Source organism: Odocoileus virginianus, chromosome 9 (genome assembly GCF_023699985.2).
Source record: "Odocoileus virginianus isolate 20LAN1187 ecotype Illinois chromosome 9, Ovbor_1.2, whole genome shotgun sequence".
Lineage (NCBI taxonomy): Eukaryota > Metazoa > Chordata > Mammalia > Artiodactyla > Cervidae > Odocoileus > Odocoileus virginianus.
Window position 1 is genome coordinate 59,014,919 of NC_069682.1, and position 22,793 is coordinate 59,037,711.

Genomic DNA, 22,793 nt, shown 5'->3' on the forward strand with positions numbered 1-22,793 from the left:
TTGAAAGAATCACTGTTATAATAACTTTAATTTATCTTGCATTTTACAGAAGTCTATGAACGATTTTAAAAAAGCACCGCCTTACCCCATCATGTTTCTCTGACAGTTGTTAAAGTAGGCAATGAGTATGTCAACAGCTTCCGCAACGGCATCTTGCAAGAATTTCAGACCAACCAGCCACACGCCAAAGAACTTGGCAGCTTTTCTATCTTGTTTTTAATACAGTGGTATATCCACTCTGATGGTAAACCTGTCCAGCCAAATCTCCAAAACACACTTTGCAAAATCAGTGGTGACTAGCAAATTAGTTAGCTTTGGCACGGAGCTGTGCTCGCTTGCCTGTGACAGCCTGGAAGCCAGTTTTGATGCTGGCAACAGAACATCGAGAATGACAAGTTTCGCACTGTAAGAAATAGAGTCGGGTGTCCTTTTGCAGGATTGTGTCTGGTGATCGGCACGTGTGACAGGTGACGTATTCCTCTGAGGAGAAACAACACACAGAATTACCTGATAGCCACAGGTTTTTTTTACCTGAGCCAAAGGTTTTCTTTCCTCTAAAATGCTTCTACTGAACTCTGCAATCCCACACTGGAACCCAAACTGAAAGCTTATCTTAGCTGCATCCAGCTATTCTAGAGGTAAGAAAACACAAGCTATCTGATGTGATACTTCACAAACTTAACCATGGGTTGAAAAAAGGTTCCAAATGTCCAAAGAAGCAGTGACACCTGCCAGATGCCTACTCCTGGCTTTGTCTATAGGAGACCCACTCAAAAGAGAACTTAATAGCTTTCTTAGGTGGGAACAGATCTGCCAATTTTAAGTGATTAGGAAGGTAAGAAAACTAGGTCAAATCAGGTCTGAATGCAGAAAGATTTCTTTGACTTGGCCTTCAGCCTAGAACCAACCAGCAGCCTTGATCAGCTGGGTCTTCTTAGGAAATCCAAATCCCACACCCTGACCCCCAACTGGCTACCAAGAGCCACTTCCCACCCCAGTTCCCAACCACTATCATTTCCCCTCATCTTCTAAGGCCAGCCTGTCTAGCTTCATTAAAAACCAATGGCTGTCACCCAGAATATTTCAGCCCAATGGGAACATTTCAGAGTGATGTGTTAAAATTATACACTTACTGATATATCTTCTCAAAACATTTTCTATCTGTTTCTGTTGGAATCTTCCTTTAATTACAAGTTGATTATTACCATCTATAGAACCACTATGAAAGAAAACAAATATCTCTATTATTGTTTTTTCCTATAAGGAATCAAATACCAATCAAACATTTTAAATCTTAAATATTTGTATTTATTTTTATAATATATAATAAATATTCAAATATTTTAAATACTAAAATATATTCAACAACACAGGTAAGTTATAGGGGCAATACTACCTGGTTTCTCAAAATTTAAGTAGTTGGTGCCTAATGACTTAGTCTTATTTCCTAACATTAAATTCAATTTTTAATTACATCTTCAGCAACAAATGATTTGTAATTGATATTAAGTGTAAAACCAGACTGGTTCAAAATCAGGAAAGGAGTATTGTCAAGGCTAGATATTGTCACTCTGCTTATTTAACTTATATGCAGAGTACATCATGTGAAATGCCGGGCTGGATGAATCACAAGCTGGAATCAAGATTGCCAGCAGAAATATCAATAGCCTGATATGCAGATGACACCACCCTTACAGCAGAAAGTGAAGAGGAACTAAACAGCCTCTTGATGAGGGTGAAAAAGCAGAGTGAAAAAGCTGGCTTGGAACTCCACATGAAAAAAACTAAGATGAATGGCCTCTGGCCCCATTACTTCATGCAAACATGGGGAAAAAGTGGAAACAGTGACAGATTTTATCTTTCTGGGCTCCAAAATTACTGCAGAGTGACTACAGCCATGAAATTAAAAGACGCTTGCTCCTTAGAAGGAAAGCTATGACCAACCCTAGATAGTTTATTAAAAAGCAGAGACATCACTTTGCCAACAAAGGTCTGTCTAGTTAAAAGCTACTGTTTTTCCAGTAGTCTTGTTACAGATGTGACAGTTAAACTATAAAGAAGGCCGAGTGCTGAAAAAATTGATGCTTTCAAATTGTGGTGCTGGAGAAGACTCCTGAGAGTCCCTTGGATTGCAAGGAGATCAAACCAGTCAATCATGAAGGAAATCAACCCTGAATATTCATTGGAAGGACTAACGCTAAAGCTCCAATACTTTGGCTACCTGACGTGCAGAGCTGACACAATGGAAAAGATGCTGGGAAAGAGTGAGGGCAGGAGGAGAAGAGAGTGACAGAGGATAAGACTGGTTGGATAATATCACTGACTCAATGGACACTGAGTTCTGGGAGATAGTGATGGACAGGGAAGCCTGGCATGCTGCAATCCATGAGGTCACAAAGAGCTAGACTCAGCCATTGAAGGAAAAAAAAAACTTATTCCTTAACTGTGTGACGACCCATTCACACAACAAAGGACAATCACATTTTTATTGACTATACCACATGCAAAGCAGTGAGGTGCACTATAAATATAAAAACTATGAAAAGAGCTACAGATATCTTTAAAAATTCTAAGACCAAATCTTTTGATTCAGTGGCATATAGTTAATGAAAATGTTCTAAAATTGTGGTGGTGAACTATGTGAACAAATTAGAACTACTGGATTATACATTTTTAAATGTGTGAATTGTATCTATAAAGCAGTTTCAACCCCCTCCCCCAAAAGTACAGTTGAAATCACAGGCCTCATATTGTCAATGATACTTAAAGAGAAACTTTTTTAAAAGGCCTGTGATTTTTTACAAGTAGTTGCTGACAAGTAATACTTTTGGGAAAGCAAGGCTCTGGGCTAGACATCATTTTTTTTTTAAAGTTGATGTAAAAATAAATAAATAAATAAATAAATAAATAAATAAACTTATATGGAAATGCCCAGGACTGAGTATAGCCAAAATAATGGTGAAAAAGGAGAAAGTTGGAGGACTCATGTTTTCTGAGATCGAAATATATTGCAAAGCCACAGTACTCATGTACATCAATGAAAAAAATTGAGAGTCCAAAAATAAACTCTTTATTTTATTGTCAATTGATTTTTGAAGTAGTGTCAAGATAATTCATTGGAGCAGAGAACAGTTTTTTCAACAAATGGTGCAAGATCAACTAGGTTATCTATTTATATGCAAAAGAAACAACTTTGACACTTTTAACATACCAAAAAATGGCTGCAAAATAAATTGTCGACCTAAACATCAGAGCTAAAATTGTAGTCATCTTAGAAGAAAACACAGACATAAATCTTCATGACCATGTGTTAGTCAACAGTTTCTTAAATGACACTGAAAAGCACAAGTGACCAAATAAATACACTGATAAATTGGGTTTCATCAAAATTAAGCAGCTTTGGAATTTCAGCCGTACAAAAATGTGAAAAGAATAAAAGAAATTACAAATCAGAAAGTAAACAAAAATCCAGCCAAGCAGCATTAAATCTATTCCTTATCTTACTATTAAACTGACTTTTGCAAGAACCTCTCCTATGATTCTCCTCTAACTGTAAGTTTATTATCATCCTCCCAGAACAGTAACCCTTAATTTCCAGGCAACACTGATTCCAATGCTTGACACAGAAAATCTTTTCCATTCACTGTCAAAAGAAATTCGATTTTCTTGATAGCCCTATAATATTTAGCTCATAGGCTATAAATTCACTGGTTACAACTTGTTATAATTCACCTCACCTCCACAAAAACTGTAATTATTCTGAAAAGTAGGAAAAACACTGCTACTTTTTGCTCCATCAGTTTATGTAATTTACGTTTGTAACAAATTTACATTTAAAATACAATTCTCCCACAACACAGCCCACATATCTACCATTGGTCAAGCAAATTACTTCTTAACCTCACAGCAAATACAGCCAGCTCCAACAAAAAGAGTTTCTAGATAGGAAGAGACGAGAATACCTTAAATTACCTCTGTACTACCCAAGGCACAAGATTAAGGGTTTTAAAGAGTTAAAAGCTCCCAAGAAACATAGACCTGAGTTTACATCTTGACTGCAATTAACTAGCTATGTGACGTAGTGGCTCAGATGGTAAAGAATCTTGCCTGCAATACAGGAGACCCAGGTTTGATCCCTGGGTCAGTGAGATTCCTGGGAGAAGGAAATGGCAATCCACTCCAGTATTCTTGCTGGAGAATTCCATGGACAGAGGAGCCTGGCAGGCCATAGTTCGTGGGTTGCGAAGAGTTGGACACAACTGAATGACTAACACTTTTTCTTTCTCTACGTGACCACCTATACAACCTCACTTCACCAAACCTGTTTCCAAATGTGTTAAGATGGAGTAATGCTACTTTCTAACAGTCCACAGAACTGTTGTAAAGATTGAGATGGTATCCAAAAGAGTCTGGCACACAATGGAGGCTCAACATGTTAGTCATATTCATTATGTCCTTAATTCTACATTACTTATTTTTAAAGGGACATTCAGCTCACTTTGGTATACCTAACAGGCCTGTTCACATATGAGCCACTGTGAACCGTTTCCCTATTCCCAAGAAACCAACCTCTCCCATAGAAATGAACAAGTTTCCCTCCTTCATTGCCCTAAAAGTTCTTCTGACAATCAGGTGGATTATTTTTTCCTAAGTATATTACATATCTTTTCAAGTTAAAAGAAGTTCTTATAAAATGTCCATTAATACTGTAAGTAACAAATGTGAATATAGTTTCTTACCTTGTACCCAATTCAGCCAATAAAAATGCAAGGAGATGTTTAGGCTGACGATGTAATCTAAAAAGAAAGTGGAATAATATAAACCTTATCTTTCATGGAAATCTAACCAAACTTCTAAATACCTCACTCTCTTTACTGTTTTGTAATTACTCAGCTGTAAGGTGAATTTTAGCACAGTTCATCAAACTCTGAAATGAAGATATATATGATACCATTTGTTTACATTTTAAAGCCCATAAAACAATATTACGTTTTATTTACAAGTATATACACACTGGTAAATGTCTATAGACGTGGACAGGAAAGGTAAATGCCAACTTTTAAGGAGAAGATCTTTTTCTAGGAAGGAAAGTAAAAGAGATCAGGAAGATATATAAAGATGACCTTAAATTGTAAGTAAAGCCCTCTTTTTAAAGAAGTAAAAAGATCTGAAGTTTAATCAAGAGGTCAAAACACACCAAATCAAGGCAATGAATACTTGGGTGTTTGTTATGTGAATTCCTATATATTTCCTGTTTGGAATTTATTTTTAAAAAGGGAAGTATTTCATGGCAGCACAACAACAGAAATTTAAAACAGCTAAAATATTCACCAACTGTGAAGTAGTTAAATTATGGTACATCCATTCTATCCTGCTTTGAAAATACAGGTCTCTAAATAACAACAAAAAAGCATAAAATGAAAAAGCACATAAAATGAAAAAAGCAAATACAAGTAATGCCACTCAGTACACTTTTTAATTCTATTCACTTGGCACTGTTTGAATTTGTTCCAATAACTAGGTACTACTATTACAATTTTAAAAAGCTTTTTTCCCCAAAAATGTAATGAGTAAGGGTTGGTGAAATACAATAAAACTGGTAGGTACTTATATTGCTAGTGGGAGTATAAACTGGTATAAACTTGCTGGAAAGCAACTTGCCAATGTTTGCTATAAACAATGTCCATTCCTTTTGACTAGGCAATTCCCTCTTGGGAATTTTCGCCCTAAGGCTCTATTCTGAGTTCTGCCAAGATACACGTATCAGGATTGTTCTATGAAGCTCTGCCTGATAATGAAAAATTGGGAGCAACCATGTTCAACCAAGGAACTGTCAGAATATGTTGTATAACTCTTAAAAACATTTGTGAAGATTTAATGATATGGGTAAAAATTTCACTATATATTGAGAAAATATGTTATAAACCAGTATAATACCAATTTATTAAAAAATATTTAGATGCTTAATAGTAGCTAAAGAGGGGGCTTCCCTGGTGATCCAGGGGCTAAGACTCTGCACTCACAATGCAGAGGGCCCACATCCTATCCCTGGTCAGGGAACTAGAGTCCACATGCCACACCTAAGAATTCACACACTGCAACTAAAGATCCCAAGTGCTGCAACTAAGAGCCGGTGCAGCCAAATAAACACTAAAAAAAAAAAAACCCAAAAAACAAAAAACATGTAGCTGAACATAAAAATACTAAACTATGATTACCTATCTCTTAACGATGAACTTAGATGATTTCTCATTTTCTTTAGCAGGTCTGTATTTTCTCATTTTCTATCTAATTTCTATAGATAGAAATACTATTATCGCCACCAGCAAAAAAAAAAGTCTTAAACTTTTTAAGTCATGCCTACAAGCAATGAAAAAAAGTGGTTACTCTGGTCAGGGAATTTTTAGTGATTACATTTTCTTTATTTTGACTTCCTGATAGCTCATATGGTAAAGCATCTGCCTACAATGTGGGAGACCTGGGTTCAATCCCTGGGTCGAGAAGATCACCTGGAGAAGGAAATGGCAACCCACTCCAGTACTCTTGCCTGGAAAATCCCAAGGACAGAGGAACCTGGTGGGCTACAGTCCATGGGGTTGCAAAGAGTCAGACACAACTGAGCGACTTCACTTTCTTTTCTTTCTTTCCCTTTTACTTTCTTTCCCCTTTCCCTTTTAACAAGCCTATATTACTTATGAAATTAAAGAACAGGAGATAACGTTGCCCTAAGGAACCTGCCAAAAAAGGTGTAGCTGAGGAAGTCTGAGAAGAGCCAGGCCCGTGTGACAGTGACATGGGGGTAAGACAGGCATGGAATATGACGGTAATTAATGAAGTAGAAATCTCATCAACTGTGTCTTGGCAATAACCAAGGAAGCAGAACATTAAATGCAGCTGCCTTCCCAAAGCTCACTGCTTGTTACTTGCTTGGCAGGCCCACTCCAGCCTGATGAGCTTTTCCATCTGCCTGGGCTTCCCAGGCTTCTTTCTCAGGACTATACTCAGTCTCCTGACTCTTCACTCCATCTGGTTAGAATCCTCTCATAAGTCAGCATGAGTTGCATTCTCTTACTCTTAGATGCCTAATAAATCAAGCCTTAAGACCTATGAATCGAAAGAACTGACGGACTTGAACTGTGACCTCCCTCAACCCAACCCTGACACCTGTGCACTGTCTCTTTCTACTGGCAATAACATCCACATTAAGGATATTTAACATATACTCCACTGAGAACCTGGCATTTGGGATGGAAACTCTGCATTAACCAACTTACAGTTTACAGATATCTGTAAAGTTGACAAAAGAAGTTTTCTTGGTTCCTACTCGGACGACCTGTGGCGGTTTCATGACAAATTTCCTTTTCTCTCCAGCTACCATATCTGGATTCTTTTCCCTCATGATGTTGAACACTCGATTCAGTAGCTATAGAGATAAAGTGGTATTCATGAACAGTCTTATTAATAAGAGTATACAGTTCCCACTTGAGTAACTTGTGCATTTCCTTTAAGAACAAACTTTACTTATCAAATGTACACACTCATCACATGTTCTGGGAGCTCCTTGAAAATAATTCTCGACCCTGAACAGCAACTGGTCCATTATGAAAGCAGAACAGTTCCATATTCAAAATTAAAGGAATGAACAAGCCCCTACTAATTCTACTGTTACTGTGGGAAAATATGTGGTACCTGGAAAAGTAAAATTCAGACTACCCAGAATAAACTTCAGACTAGCTTGGCCCCATGTTAACACTTCCTTTCTCTATTGTCCCCCTCCAGGGGGCTCCAATGACCTTAGAAGTTCATGGATTCTGATGATATCTATAATGACTGCCTGCCCCATACATGGGCATCAGAAAGTGCTGTGCATTGGCTGTGTGACCTCTTCTGGGTCTGTTTCATTATCAACCTGTACTTCAATGGCCCTTTCAATTCAGGGACATTTATCCTGCTTTTGAGTTCTAGTGAACAGTTTAGCCCCCTTTCACAACAGAATTTGTCTTACCTCTTCATATGTGTAGTCTCTTTCTGAGCCTGCCCAAGCAGGGCCTGTCTGGTTACTGAATGAGATACCATCATCTTTTTTGCTGTCTTCATCTTCTAAAGCTACAGATAACAAAGACTATAAGAATGAGGGGTAGGGCCTGATACAAGAACAAAAAGGGGAAGGGAGAAGCAGATCTAGAGAACTGAAAGCTTTAAGACATTTGTCTTCCCTCCCACAACTGCATTCATAACAGTCTTAATCATAAAGACATCAAGGCTCTTAAATAACCCCATATTCCTTAGGGAGATGTTACAACTTTCATAAATCATCCTTAATAGAGATCTCTCTAATTAGGAATTTGTGGTAATACAGACACACGGAACTGTTTCTTGATTTAACAAACAAAATAATGCACTAGGATAATTAAGAGAACAAAATGTCTGTTTTGAAGCACTTAAGTAAACACATCCATAAAAACCCATCTGCTGACTATAGTAAATTCTCTAAAGTAGTTACAGTACTTTGAAGCTAATAAACAGCACTTTTAACAAAATAGTAAAAAAAAAAAAAATTTAAATCCAGTTACAATAATTGTCCTGATAATCTAAATCAGTATGTTATAATGTAATCACAACCATCAAGTTCTTCCCCCATGAAATCTTTTAAACTTTGATTATCAAGTTAGATTCTGTTTCCTGTTAGCTTCCATTACTAGGTAGCGGAAATAAGGGGCCAAGAAAAAATAAATAAGGAACCCATTCATGAAAGAGATTAGGCCAAAGGTTTCTGTGAGCCTAGAAATGAGCTGTTAAGCCCACCAGTATTACCTTCATCTTTCTCTAGTATTTCATCCTCATCAGGGAACTTGACAACCTTCTTTTTCTTCTTTTTATTGCCAAGCATAATGTCAAGATCTTCCTCGGGTTCAGCTGCTTCCTGAACATCACTTTCAATCTTAAGGTCCTAAGAAAGTGAGATAAGAGTCAACATTTTGCTACTAGAATAATTATTTTTATTTTTAAATGATACGGGCTGACATGGCTTTGGAGGAAAAAAGTATTACATATTCAAAACTGAAGTTATAGATCAGAAATCTCTCTCACAGGTGAATGAAACTGGTTCAGAGTTCATTTAAACTGGAAAAATTTTAAGACACTTAACAGGATTCTTATATCTCACTGACAATCTTCAGCAGGCATGGGGTTTAGGAATATTTTAAATAAGTTTCTGAGTATTCTGATGCAGTTAGTAGGAGCACTTTTTCCTCCTGACACCAAATGTGTGATGTTTTTCCACACCAATTTTCCAACTCTGACACTAACTAGATAACATACAAATCAATGTAGTTCTGACACTATCCAGTTAGTGACAAACTCCATGGATTTAAGGGCTCAGTTCCATAAGACTGTTTTCATTTCAGAGGCCAATTTCAAGTACAGAGTCCCCAGGTTTCCCACACATATGTCCTACTTAAAAGTTCAGGGGTTCCCAGACACCCCTAATTCAATCACTTGCTAGAAGGGCTCAAAGAACTCAGGAAAACACTTACCTTATTATACTTGATATATATATACACAATATTATATAAAGGATACACCTGGAAACAGCCAAATGGAGAACATGCATAGAGCAAGAACAGGGAGGCAGAAGTGTAGTGCTTCCATGCTCTCTCCAGGTATACTACTCTCAACATCCCAATGTGGTCACCAGCACTGAAGCTCTCCAAAACCGCCCCCAAGGGTTTTTTTTACTGAGCCCACCCATGAGATTTTTATGGAGGCTTCATTCTGTAGGCATCACTGATGAAATCATGGGCTCTTGGTGATCAAACTTAGATCCAGAGATTTTAAGAGTCTCAGGAACTGTATGCAAGGACCAGTGGAAAAAACCAGGTATTTTTTTCCTTATACCACTGCCATCATGGCACTAGGCTGTAAGGAGGTCTTTGGGCAACACTTCAACAGATGAAATCACGAAAGAGGGAAAAGACAGAACCCATGGAGAATTAGGGTCACATGAAGAATGGACAGAGAGAAGGTAAAGCTTGATCCCAGGATTAGCTGCTATAGTCATGGATGTAAACCAGGCACAACCTTGAAATGAGACACAAAAACCCTAGAAGAGCAGAAAGGGCCAGTTTTAGTTCCAGCCTTCTAATCTCATCTACTTATATCAGTGTATCCAAACTGAAGTGTGCTGTCAACATTACTTATCAATATCTACTTTTGTGCTACTCTGTAAACCTTGCTATAGAAATTTTAGAAATCTAATGAGCAAAAAAGCTCAAATAGCCAGGAATAAATAAAGTGCAGCCTTAAGATGCCAAATCTAGCTGTGCTGTCTCAGTGCCACATCTAACTATCAAAGACCAATCAGCCCATGTGTATCAAGCTGGATACACCAGACAAGAAACCGGATGTTAACCTAGACTCTAAGACGACAATCAGTAAATGAGAAACTCAGACAGGCTAAATATAAGTTAGCACACACCAGTCAGCTTCTAGTCCTATATTAATAATTTTATCCCAGTAAGCTCTATTTCTAACCTTGAGGCTAAGACCCAGTGAAAGGTAGAGAATAGCGCCAAGTATTTTTCAAAAGCCCTGTGGTGGTCTGAAAATGCAAATCTTAAAAACACTTCAGCCTCAAGTTAATGTCCATGTCTTGCCTGATAAGGATACTTGAAACTTCTTGTTATGATTTAAGAGCAGAGAAAAAAGTATCCAAGCACTAAAATTAGAGCTTATAAGTGACTCTTCAGGACAAAAGTTACTAGAGAAATTTGTTAACCAAGACTTTCTGTGGCACATCTCTAACGTGTCACCTGGTTACCCGGCATATTTATACTTCATTTATTCAGTATAATCTGAACATTTCTCTTTATCAATTTCCCTACAATAGTAGGAAAAGAAGAGAATCTCCAAACAAGGAGAGAATAGGATAAATTCAGGTAAAATCATCTTATTCTAAAGAACTCCAAATTATCCCTGAACCTCTGAAAACGGAAAGTATCTTACTCGTTTTAGTACCCTAACAATTAGCACACAATGCCTGACTCACGGTCTTCACTAATACATATCTGCTGAATTAACAAATCATTAAAGAACAGACTTTCAGCTCCTTCCTCCACCCATCCTCCTATTCACCTACTTTTCCACCCATCTTTCTACTCCTTATTCAAAGTAACTCTGAGATATTTATATTAGAAATCAATCCAGTAATAAGACAATTACAGGGCCTCAAGTCCCCACAAGATTAGAGAATTCCATAAAACCAGCCTGATTGCTCTGGTTCTCCTGTAGGAGAACAGGCCATAAAATCATCAGCCACCAACCACCACAGGCCAGGGTTCATTCTTTGCTGCTCAGAGGTATATACATAAATCTGTGTATCCTCAACACGCTACCAAAATTTTAACAGAAGAAATCATAGAGATATTTGCTCTACAGGATTTCTCACAGAAATCTCTCTCCTCAGCCAATCTCAGTATGATTAATGAGAAGTGGCATTTTGTAATCATCTTAATGGCACTCAATACAATGTGTAAAAGCTAAATTTACATTCCTTTGAACCATAATTCTTTTAAAATATCTAGTCAGACACAATGCCAAGAAAACGACCTTAACAGTAGTGACTAAATCCTTAATTAAAAAAAGCAAAACTAGTAAGAGATGAGACAAAAGAGGGAGAAACATCAGCCATTAGCAACCTTTCAAGAGGTCAAATTTTACCTTCAATAAGAAAGCAATACTACCTTTATACCTTCTTCAGCCTCATCAATATCAAATATCTTTTTTGATTTTTTCTTCTTTTTCTTCTGATTAAAGAAATTCAAGTCATCTAGATCATCAGAAGCATCTAAAAGATAATTGAGATGATCAATTATTAACAAATAGCAAAACACAAAACACTGCATTAAACCAATGTTTCAGCTATTAATCAAGTCACCAGAATCAGACTGGTATTAATTAGCACAGTCACATTCCTCCACAACTACAAAGGTTATGGTTCTAAGAACACAATGGCAGGTCAACTCAAAGCTTTGTAGGAAACTACCTGGCTAGAGGACCATATGCTGTGCTCAGTCACTTAGTCTTGTCCAATTCTGTGACCCCATGGACTGCAGGCCGCCAGGCTCCTTTGCCCATGGAATTTTCCAGGCAAGAATACTACAGTAGGGTGCCATTTCCTACTCCAGGGGATCTTCCGGATCCAGGGATCGAATAGGGGACCATGTAGGGGATATTTATATAGTAGCTGACCATATGATGCCTCATTGTTCCCAAAACAAAGTCAGGGTTCTAACATAATTTTCCAAGGCTCTCTAGCTTTATCTACTTCTGCCTAGTCTCTCATATTCCACCTTAATTCCTAGTTCCAGCTCAACTGAACTAGCTCCACTTCTTAGTGCAGTATGTATGGTCTCTCACCTTCAAGCCTTCCTATGGGCCCTTCTTCCATAGCTCTTACCTTCATCTCACAGGATCTTTGTTAGGAGTTACCTCCACCAAGAAGTCTTCTCTAAGCCTGTCTTTCCTATTCCCTAACCGGGTTAGGTATCCTGTAGGTGCTTTGATAATAGTACCTCTGTCACTCCAACAGAGGTGTTTACTTGCTGCTTGTCTATCTCCCCATGAGATACCAAGGGATCATGCCTTTCTCACCCAAATTACTGTGCCTAGTCCAACAAGTTATTCAATTAATCAACCAACAAAAGGCCTTATAAAGTATTTCACATTCATGAAAATGAGACTACAATATGAACAAGATGAAATTTTATCCACCATTAATGAGTAAAAATAGGTTTGGTTCAATAAATTTTCCATTTGTTCTGCCCTACTGTATACAAGGAATATTTTAAAATGCTTCTATTACAAAGTTTTTCAAGGAGCTATTTATGAATTCATAATTAATTCTTTTTAAAAGAATGATTTACTTTCCAACTTTGTTTTAAACGTTTACAAGATGCTTAGCACATGGCAGATGCTCAATGAATGTCAATTTTCTCTACCCCTAGTACAGTGCTTCTATTCAACAGACATGAACATGTTTACTAAATCATTTAAATGGTGTTTATGTTAGAGCATGAGAGTGAGTAACTAAATGCTGGCTGTAATTTTAATTTCTTCTATATATTTTCCAACTTGTTAAGATATAAAACAACTTGTTAAGATATCTCGGTCCTATTTCTTTCTGCCTACACTCAAATACAACCACTGTTAAAATTGGAAAAGAGACAGGGAAAAAAAAAAAACTGGGAGAGACTTCTGCACAGGCTAGACTGGAAAACCAGCCCTGGAGTGACAAAGTTTTATCATCTTTGTCCTGTGGATTTGATGGAATCTTCCCTGAAACAAGTCTACAAGAAACCTGGCAAGGTCCCATGTGCCCAGACTGTTCATGGCCTCATCTTCACTATAACAGCCTCTCAGGTCATTGTGTGCACAAAATTCAAAACACTGATGGAAGAGAACGAGGTCTTCCAGAACAATATTGACTCTCTCATATTTACCACTTACCTTTTTTCCTACTGTCTTCTTCATCAGCTTCTACATCTTTGTCCTCAGTTGGCTCTGGCTCCACTTCTTTTGTTTCTGAGGGCTGGGTTTCTTCTGTCTGGGCATCTCCTTCCTCATCTAACATAAATGGCTTCTTCTTCTTCTTTTTCTTCTTGCTCATAGTAGGATCAAAAATCATCTGTTTAAAAGATAAGAAAAGAAATCGGGACCATGTGATTATTTTTTAATGATGCTCACTTAACAAACGTGCTGCAGTCTTAAAAGGTATACTCTTAAAAAAACCACATGCACTGTTTTTTAATTTATAAATTATCACAAAATAATAGAATTTAGGAAAGGAAGCTTAGCGTTATAATAACCCAAGCTTCGTCCCTTGCTTTATGAATGAGAAAACCAAAGCCCAGACAAGTCATACATGTTTTATTTAAGTTTGGTAACCTGGGTTGCTACACCAGGAGACTTGACCTGATTTTAAGAAAAACTTAAAAATGTTTTTTTATCCTGAAATTCAGACAAATCTTTAAAGAAATCCATCATCAACCTTTCATATAACAAATCTCTATCTGAGTAAAAGAAACTTCTATACAATCTTTTACTCTGCTTTTTTCTTCTAGAACATTAAAAGATAAAATGTTTAAAAGCACAAGTCCAGAACCTAACTGACTGAATTCAAATCCTAATTCTGGTTTTTACTTGTGTTACCCCAGATAAGTTCTTGCCCTCTCCACGCCTCAACTGTAAAATGGAGATCAGTAGCAGAACCAAATCCAAACCTAAAAAGGTGAATAGGACTAAAAAGGTAAATAGGCTTCCCTGGGGGCTCAGATGGTAAAGAATCCACCTGCAATGTGGGAGACCTGAGTTAAATCCCTGGAATGGGAAGATCCCCTGGAAGAGGGCATGGCAACACACTCCAGTATTTTTGCCTGGAGAATCCCTTGGACAGAGGCCACTTCAGGCTGCAGTCCATGGGGTGGCAAAGAGTCAGACATGACTGAGAGACCAAGCACAGCACAAAAAGGTAAATATACATAAAACACTTGGCACAGTACCTGGTACAAAAATACTCAGTAAATGGTAGCAATTATTATACAATTTATATATAATGCTTTAGAGGTGACAAAAGCATGGTATGTCTTGATTCCTATCACCAAAATCCATCAACTCAGGGTTATCTAATCTTTAAGACATATCATGAAACTCAAAAATATTCCCAAATTGATTGTAATTAACTTAAATTCCTTTATGTCCCAAGTACATTACGGAAACTGAGCTACACTGAAACCAAACTATGGTCTGTAATAAGGGAGAGTGGTAGAGTATTACCCTCACTCAATAAAGAAGGATCTGCAAGAGTTCTGGAAATTGATACAGCCTCATTTCAAAGTTATCCCCTCCTACCTTAAGAATGCTCTAACCGTATACATGATTAATTCTGGAAAGCAGTCAGTCTGAGGAACATAGTTTGGCAAACTTAAAGAGTAGTAAACAGAAGAGTCAGGAGGAAGGAGTTCCCCACTGCTGACCTACTGGGTCTTGTCATCGTTCCAGGGAAGAAGCTATAATCCATCCTCATTCCTGAAATATGGAGATTTAGCAAAAGGACAGATAACACTCCAAGCATTATAAATCTGGTTGTCTGGCAGGGCTTACATGCCATTTATTGCATTTTTTTTTTCAGTATCAAGTTTGCCTAGAATATTAATTATCTTTTAACTATATTATTCAGCAAGACAGACCAAAGATGAGAGGGACATCCTCAGAACTGCCCTGTTATCCTTTGAAAAACATTCATATAGGTCCACAGAGAAACATTATGATTGTAGCCTGGAAAAGAGTTATAAATATGTAAGAATTATACACTGACGTATCTCTCCCAATTACTATCTCTGGATGCTGAAGACATACACTCATCCCTTCATTTTATTCACACCACTCAGCAAAACTAGAGTTTAAAAATATGGAAACCAGGGATTCCCAAACAGTACCCAAAGTAGACCTCCCTCAAACCACAAGGTCAGTCTTGACTTAAATGTGTTTTTTTTAAAAAAGACTTTTATATCTGATTTAACAAATTATCACGATCCAGATGTTTCATGAGACTAGTTGGGATCTGAGAAGCAAATAGTTGCTCACAGTGTGTTTACGGAAAATCAGACTCTTTTGAGCTATCTTTTTAAGTCTACAACAAAGTCTTCAAATGTTTTCTCTTTTTAACTTCCCACACTGGGTTGGGTTGAAGAAGGTGAGGAAAAGGGATACCAGCAAAAATTACCCTGACAACAGACTAAAGTGCTTCAGCAAATTGGAAGCCTACTCACATCTATCATACCTTACTCAAGATAACCTTAAGGCCTAGAAGGAAGCACACCAAGAAGGCAGGAAGGAGCTGCGAAAGAACCCAGATAGGCAAGTTGAGCAGAACAAACGCTGTGTGGTCATCTCTGGGTGATAGGATTCTGGGAGATTTTTATTTGTATTGTATTCTTCTGTGTTTGTATACTTCATACAATACACATTCCATTTTTCATTCAGTTTCTTTTGTAAAACACCTTACCATGTTGTGTGAAAACCCAGTACTCAGATACTTTGTGAATGGGGCCCAGTAATAAGCAATAATCTTAGCTACTGACAGCACTTTGATGCCTGTAGATTAGGGAACTTTTCCTCACATGGCAGCACTCATATTTCTAGAATACTGCTTTTTCAGATGTCAGTTCAAGGGAGATTATGCTATGTGAGTTTTGGGCTTACTTGCCAGGTTTGAAAGGAAGTGTGCAGTTTATGGCAACTATACATTAAAAAATTTAAAAAAAACAGGAAATGTGAAAAAAGAAATAAATTACTTTTTATTAGTAGATTCTTTAATCCTCTATCCTGGCTACCAGGCAGGACTACTACTGCTGTAGGATGTCCCTAACAGTTTATCATTTCCACCTACCGATTTTTCACTTGATCCTTACAAGCCTGTAAAGTAGCCAGAAGTTAAGGATTGGCCTAAGAAAACTTCTCTACCCAACAGGATTAGAGGAACCAGAACCTGCACATACCTTCAGAGTGGAAGGCAAAGGTGGGATTCTACTTCCACTAACTTGCTCTGTGATGTTGGGCAACTTAACTTCCCTGGGCAGTAATTTCCAGTTTACAAAATGGACTGGTAGATCTGAGAAATGCAAAGCTTTTTAATACTTTATTGGCTTTCAAAGTCCTCTGCTGGAATGCTGGTTCTGCCATCTCTGCTTGACAAAATCCTTTCCACCCTTCAGTAATATTCCACTTCTTTCCCCATCTAATCCCACCGCTAAAACTGAACCCTCCAGCTCTCCAAACTGCTGTTAATGCTCTATTTCTACCTCCTGTACCAACTAGAAGTAGATCTCTTACAATACTTGTGAGCACTTTACCATATAAAACACAGAATAGCACCCCAGAGAACTCTGTGATATATAGGTGCTTACTTGTTAAAGGTAATGAAAAGCTTAGAAAATTAGTAGAAACAAAACAAGCATGACACAACTCCACTCTCAGAACTTTTAAAAGCAGGTGGACAGCAACGTCTAACCATGACCTCCAAAGCAGGATCACATACTTCCCTTAGATTCAGTTTCTTCCCTGAGAGTCTCCGAGGCACCAAACGGAGATTTGGAATTCTAAACACTACTGACTCGGTCACTTACTATTTGATCACGGGCATCACACAACTCTCTAGAAGCCTCAGTATTTTCATTTCTGAAATGGGCATAACAATAATATACATCTTAAAGGGGCGTCATGAGAATCAAATGAGAGCTTGGAATCGCCTCCAGAATAAAATCCAAATCCCTTAATTTGTCTTCAAATTCCTCCATGAAGTAGCTATTCCCTATATTTTAAGGAATTAACTCTAACCAAGTTGGATAATATTCTACTTCCTTGCTCTGAATCCTTTCCACTACTTGAAGAAATTCAAAGCATTTTCAGCACGCACCTCAAATGACAAAGCTCAAAAAGCTTCGAATTTTTCTCTGCTCTCCAAGGCCCTACTGGCCAACCACTCGAATGTTTACAGAAATTAATTAAAAACTTAAGGGGGTTTTCCATTGGTAGTTCTCAAAGTGTTAATCAATACCTATGGCTCGTACTTAAAAGTCAAATGTCATTTTAGGCCGTTTGGATTTAAATAAACTGAGATAAACCTGACCGAAAAGGTTCTCGAGGAAATTTGCTGAGGTACAAGCAAGACAGTGGAAAAAGACCCAGGCAGCTTTGCAGCCCGGACTTCCCGCTGACGTCGCTGAGAGCTATGCTGAGGCAGGCTCAGGGACAACGGCCCTAAAACTTTCCCAGGTTAATCACTTTTTCAGGCTGAAAGATGTTTTCCTCTTGACTTCTCCCCCTCTCTCACGTCTTAAAAAAAAAAAAAAAAAAATGCTCTAGATAAGAACAAAAGTGGATGCTGGGCAGGACAAGCCAGCCTGTAAAGTTTGAAACGCGGTCGCTCTACTAGAGCCGAGAGATGCTCCTCTCAGTACCACCAGCGCCCAGCGAGGGAAGAGTTGGAGCCGCAGAATCAAATCGAAAGGAATGCAGGAGTCGCCAGCCCCAGTCTCGTTCAGTTGGGGCAAGAACCGGGTATTCAAGCCCTCTTTTGGAGGGCAACTCTACGTGCTCTCCATTCCGGAAACGCCGGCCACAGGAGGAAGACGGCCTCAGCGCCCCCGTCCTGAGGAGAACCGGGAACCGCCAAGCCAGGGCTCCAGAGCCCTCGCCGGCTCTACCGCTCCGGGTCGCCTAGGCCCGGCTGCCCCACATGGCGGCGACCGGCCGCTAGGCCGCAGGCCCAGTCTCCCATACTGGGGTGGGTCTGGCTCACTGCCTTGGTCCCTAGCCATAGTGCCAGTCTCAGGCCCTCACCTCGTCCCCGGACATGGCTGCGGCTCGAGTGGGCTCGGCACGGAAGGAAAGTCTGACGGGTCAGCCCCAGGCCCCGGCTTCAGCGCTGCTCCGGCCGACACTTCTCCCACCACCGCACTAGGCTCTTGCATCAGCGAAAGGGAACGACACCCCGCCCTCTCCTGCCAAGCGTTATAAATGCGCCTGCGCAGAGACCGCCAATGCGCAGGCGCGCGGAGAAGCCGACCTAGCGCGCTCCAACTGGCGCGAGTTACCAGGCGACGCCGAGCGCCGGCAAGCTGGTACTTGTAGTCCGCCCGGAAGAGGCAGGCGCTAGCGCGGCGACTGCCCAGCGACCCCTGCGCGTGCGCGTCGCTGAGGAAGCCGGCCCGGAAGGTTCGATTTTGCCGGTGGCTGTTCTTACCTCAGCTTTTGGAGGAGCAGGGAACCCAGGCTGTTCAGCGTCTCTTGTGGAGTGAATTCGGGGCGGTTTCTCCTAAGTTAGGGAGGTGGGTGAGGCATTCAGTAGTATGCACTCTTTGGGGCTTTAATTTCTCTGCTACCACCTCCACCGTGTCCCCCGTGGGGTATGCTAGTGTTTGAGTAACTCGAAGTTGCAAGTGGAAGCGCTCACCTCACTGAGGGGTTTTACTTCAGAAATCTAACCCAACAGGCTGGATTTCAACTTGGGAGGTCGGAAACCAAAAGCCTCCCTGTAGACGGGAAAGGAGACGTCTCATGAGGAGAAACGGCCTGGCAAGAGGCATTCTGTCCGGAAACCTCAAAATCCTTGTTTGTAAAGACTTTGAATGCGTGGGTGCAATTCCCCTTGAGGCATAATAGAAGCAGTTAGCCTTTGGGGGCTCTCACTATTGTCCGCGCCCCACCCCCCCCACCCCCCAGCCGAAGACCACCTAGAACACTCGTATTGTTGAACAAAGCTGGGCTTATTGTCTCCTCATAAGGAGTGGAGGCCTGAGGCACAGGGGGCATCCCAGGAAGACGGTGCTGGAGAGAATTTACAGGGTTGGACCTTGTATTAGGTAATTTGGGGGAGGGTTCCAGGAAGCAGGCCTTCTCTCTGGATTGGATGCTGTTAAGGAGATGAAGGTAATTCTGATGGGTATTTTAGTAATTCTTACCTGAAAAAGGGAGAAGAACCAAGAGTGGCTAAAGCTGTGATTGGTTAAGAAGCTGCAGTCCCTCAGCCAGGATAGGGGGATATTTGGTCTTTGTGTGTGTGTGAGGTGTGGGTGTGTGTGGGTGCGTGTGGTTGGGGCAATGTTCTTGTTCGTTTGTTAGTAATCAGTAAGTTTATGGAGGTGGTTTTGTTTTTGTCTTGATCCATCATGGTCACAGAGTGGCTTTGTCAGAGGTTGGTATTTTCTGAAATTGTTTGTATTCAGAGGACAGCATATTCTAGTTGATAACACTAGCCTAGCTCCCCCTATTCAGGAGCTGCTTAAATGGCAACCCACTCCAGTATTCTTGCCTGGGGAATCCCACGGATGGAGGAGCCTCGTAGGCTCCACGGGGTCGCAAAGAGTCGGACACGACTGAGCCACTTCACTCACTTTCACTTTCTCCCTCTCACTGTGCTTCATATCACTTAGTATATGTTCCCTTCTTGAGGCCTCGAAACAACTGTGTGAGACAATCCACAATTGGTTAGCGCTCTCCATTGCATACTAGTCCGTAATTTAAGCATGGTAGGTAAAATAAGGCTACTGCCTCCAAGGAGCCTATAACTCAGTGAGAATGATCCAAGTCTAGGCAATCTGATGTCAGTGGCTGTTGCTTTCCCACCTTGAGAATCTGTATCCTAAGGAGGCTGCACTGCCTCCTCAGTAATTTTCAGCTACTGATAACCTGCATATCAGGATTTCTCAGCAACACTGTCAGTGTTTTAGGCCATTGTTTGTTGTTGTGGGCTGTTTTTTGTGTAGTGTAGGGTGTTTAGCAGTATCCCTGACCCCTGTCTACCGATGCCAGTGGCACCCTTCCCATTATTGTGAAAGCCAGCCATGTCTCCAGACATTACCAAATCACCTCTGCTTGAAAGCCATTGTTGAATACCATTTATATTCTCTTGGTCTCTGAGAGGTAAAAAATATTTGGGGCATGACAGTGCCCATTACCCAAATCATTTTGAGCAAGGAGACCTTGAAGAGGAGAGAAGGAAACAATAGAGAAGAACGAAGTTTCTGAAAAGTCCATTCAAGTAGGAGAATGAAGATCTGAGACAAAAGACAAGTGGGAAAAAACAAGAGAAATTAGGTAGAAGTAGAGAGGCGCTCATAGGCAATCACTCTTAAGTTACTTAGTTTGGCCTAATGAAGTTGGTTCACATTAAAAAGGCACACAAAGTTTTAATGAGGTCTTACTGTACTGCCATTCCCTGGTTGGAATATGCTGGTCTGCTTAGCAAATAGTGTTGACCATTTTTGTGAAAAGATTTTTCTGTTACAGCCTGGTACCAGATATGACCTCTCTGAACTGACTGCTTGCAAGAGACTTTTGTCAGAGATTTCAGGCTACCCTCAAGGTAATAGTTTGTTTTCTAGGGAAAGCCAAGAATCTCTGGGAAGCGGGCAAAAGTCAGAAAGCAGTGGTAGCTAAGTGTTTCCAGGTTTTCCAAGAGATAGGTTCTGCTTAGATTAAGCTAATAAGAACATCAACACAACAGTAATTTGTATTTTCCTAACCTCTTTCATCCAGGAATCTGTAAAACATCAGTTCAGTTCAGTTCAGTCACTCAATCGTGTCTGACTCTTTGCGACCCCATGAACCGTAGCACGCCAGGCCTCCCTGTCCATCACCAACTCCTGGAGTCTACCCAAACCCATGTCCATTGAGTTGGTGATGCCATCCAGCCATCTCATCCTCTGTCATCCATTTTTCCTCCTGCCCTCAATCTATCCCCGCATCAGGGTCTTTTCAAATGAGTCAGCTCTTCGCATCAGGTGGCCAAAGTATTGGAGTTTCAGCTTCAGCATCAATCTTTCCAATGAACACTCAGGACTGATCTCCTTTAGGATGGACTGGTGGATCTCCTTGCAGTCCAAGGGACTCTCAAGAGTCTTCTCCAACACCACAGTTCACAAGCATCAATTCTTCGGCGCTCAGCTTGCTTTATAGTCCAACTCTCACATCCATACATGACTACTGGAAAAACCATAGCCTTGACTAGATGGACCTTTGTTGACAAAGTAATGTCTCTGCTTTTTAATATGCTATCTAGGTTGGTCATAACTTTCCTTCCAAGGAGTAAGCGTCTTTTAATTTCATGGCTGCAATCACCATCTGCAGTGATTTTGGAGCCCAAAAAGATAAAGTCTGACACTGTTTCCACTGTTTCCCCATCTATTTGCCATGAAGTAATGGGACTGGATGCCATGATCTTAGTTTTCTGAATATTGAGCTTTAAGCCAACTTTTTCACTCTCCTCTTTCCCTTTCATCAAGAGGCTCTTTAGTTCTTCACTTTCTGCCATCAGGGTGGTGTCATCTGCATATCTGAGGTTATTGATATTTCTCCTGGCAATCTTGATTCCAGCTTGTGCTTCCTCCAACCCAGCATTTCTCATGATGTATTCTGCATATAAGCTAAATAAGCAGGGTGACAATGTACAGCCTTGACACACTCCTTTCCTGATTTGGAACCAGTCTGTTGGTCCATGCCCAGTAGTAACTATTGCTTCCTGACCTGCATACAGATTTCTGAAGAGGCAGGTCAGGTGGTCTGGTATTCCCATCTCTTTCAGAATTTTCCACAGTTTATTGTGATCCACAGTCGAAGGCTTTGGCATAGTCAATAAAGCAGAAATAGATGTTTTTCTGGAACTCTCTTGCTTTTTCGATGATCCAGTGGATATTGGCAATTTGATCTCTGGTTCCTCTGCCTTTTCTAAAACCAGCTTGAACATCTGGAAGTTCACGGTTCACGTATTGCTGAAGCCTGGCTTGGAGAATTTTGAGCATTATTAGCATGTGAGATGAGTGCAATTGTGAAACATAGACATTTATTAATTTTTTTATCATAATGGTGAGGGAAATCATGTGATTCTCCTATTTTATAGATACAGAAGCTAAATTATGAAGTCTACAAAAAAGTAGTGAGAAATCCAGAACAACCTACTGGAATCTTCACTCTGAGCCATTATTGATGCTCAGCACCACCCCAGATCTCCAACTTCCCAGTAATAAGCTACTGATGATAATGCTTCAATTGTATACTAAATTTATGTTTTCATAGGCTTTAAAATATTCCTTAGTCTCTTCTCTTGACTCATAAAATAGCAGACCTATAGAGGCTATGACTTAAAATTAAATCATGACAGTACTTGAACAGAACCCAGATCTCATGATCTTTAGTTCAGTACTCTCTCTTCTTAAGTAAGCCCATACATCCTTGTA

General features: G+C 39.9%; 1 protein-coding gene across 1 annotated transcript; it reads right to left on the reverse strand.

The window, feature by feature from the left end:
* EIF2S2 (eukaryotic translation initiation factor 2 subunit beta) lies at positions 1 to 18,583 on the reverse strand. The gene is made up of 9 exons (XM_020902555.2): positions 18,400 to 18,583; positions 13,507 to 13,684; positions 11,742 to 11,845; positions 8,815 to 8,950; positions 8,006 to 8,106; positions 7,275 to 7,423; positions 4,740 to 4,796; positions 1,134 to 1,219; positions 1 to 480 (listed from the first exon to the last, which is right to left on the reverse strand). The coding sequence occupies exons 1-9, from the start codon at positions 18,412 to 18,414 to the stop codon at positions 305 to 307; spliced, it is 1,002 nt and encodes a 333-aa protein (XP_020758214.1). The 5' UTR covers positions 18,415 to 18,583; the 3' UTR covers positions 1 to 304.
* Positions 18,584 to 22,793: the final 4,210 nt, after the last annotated feature.

Excerpts from the sequence above, each read along its gene's own strand:
- EIF2S2 (XM_020902555.2), bottom strand. Across the intron at positions 8,951-11,741 it reads AGGCTGAAGAAGGTATAAAG|GACCTTAAGATTGAAAGTGA; the intron begins GTAGTATTGCTT and ends TCACTTTCTTAG. Across the intron at positions 1,220-4,739 it reads TTGGCTGAATTGGGTACAAG|TGGTTCTATAGATGGTAATA; the intron begins GTAAGAAACTAT and ends TTTCTTTCATAG.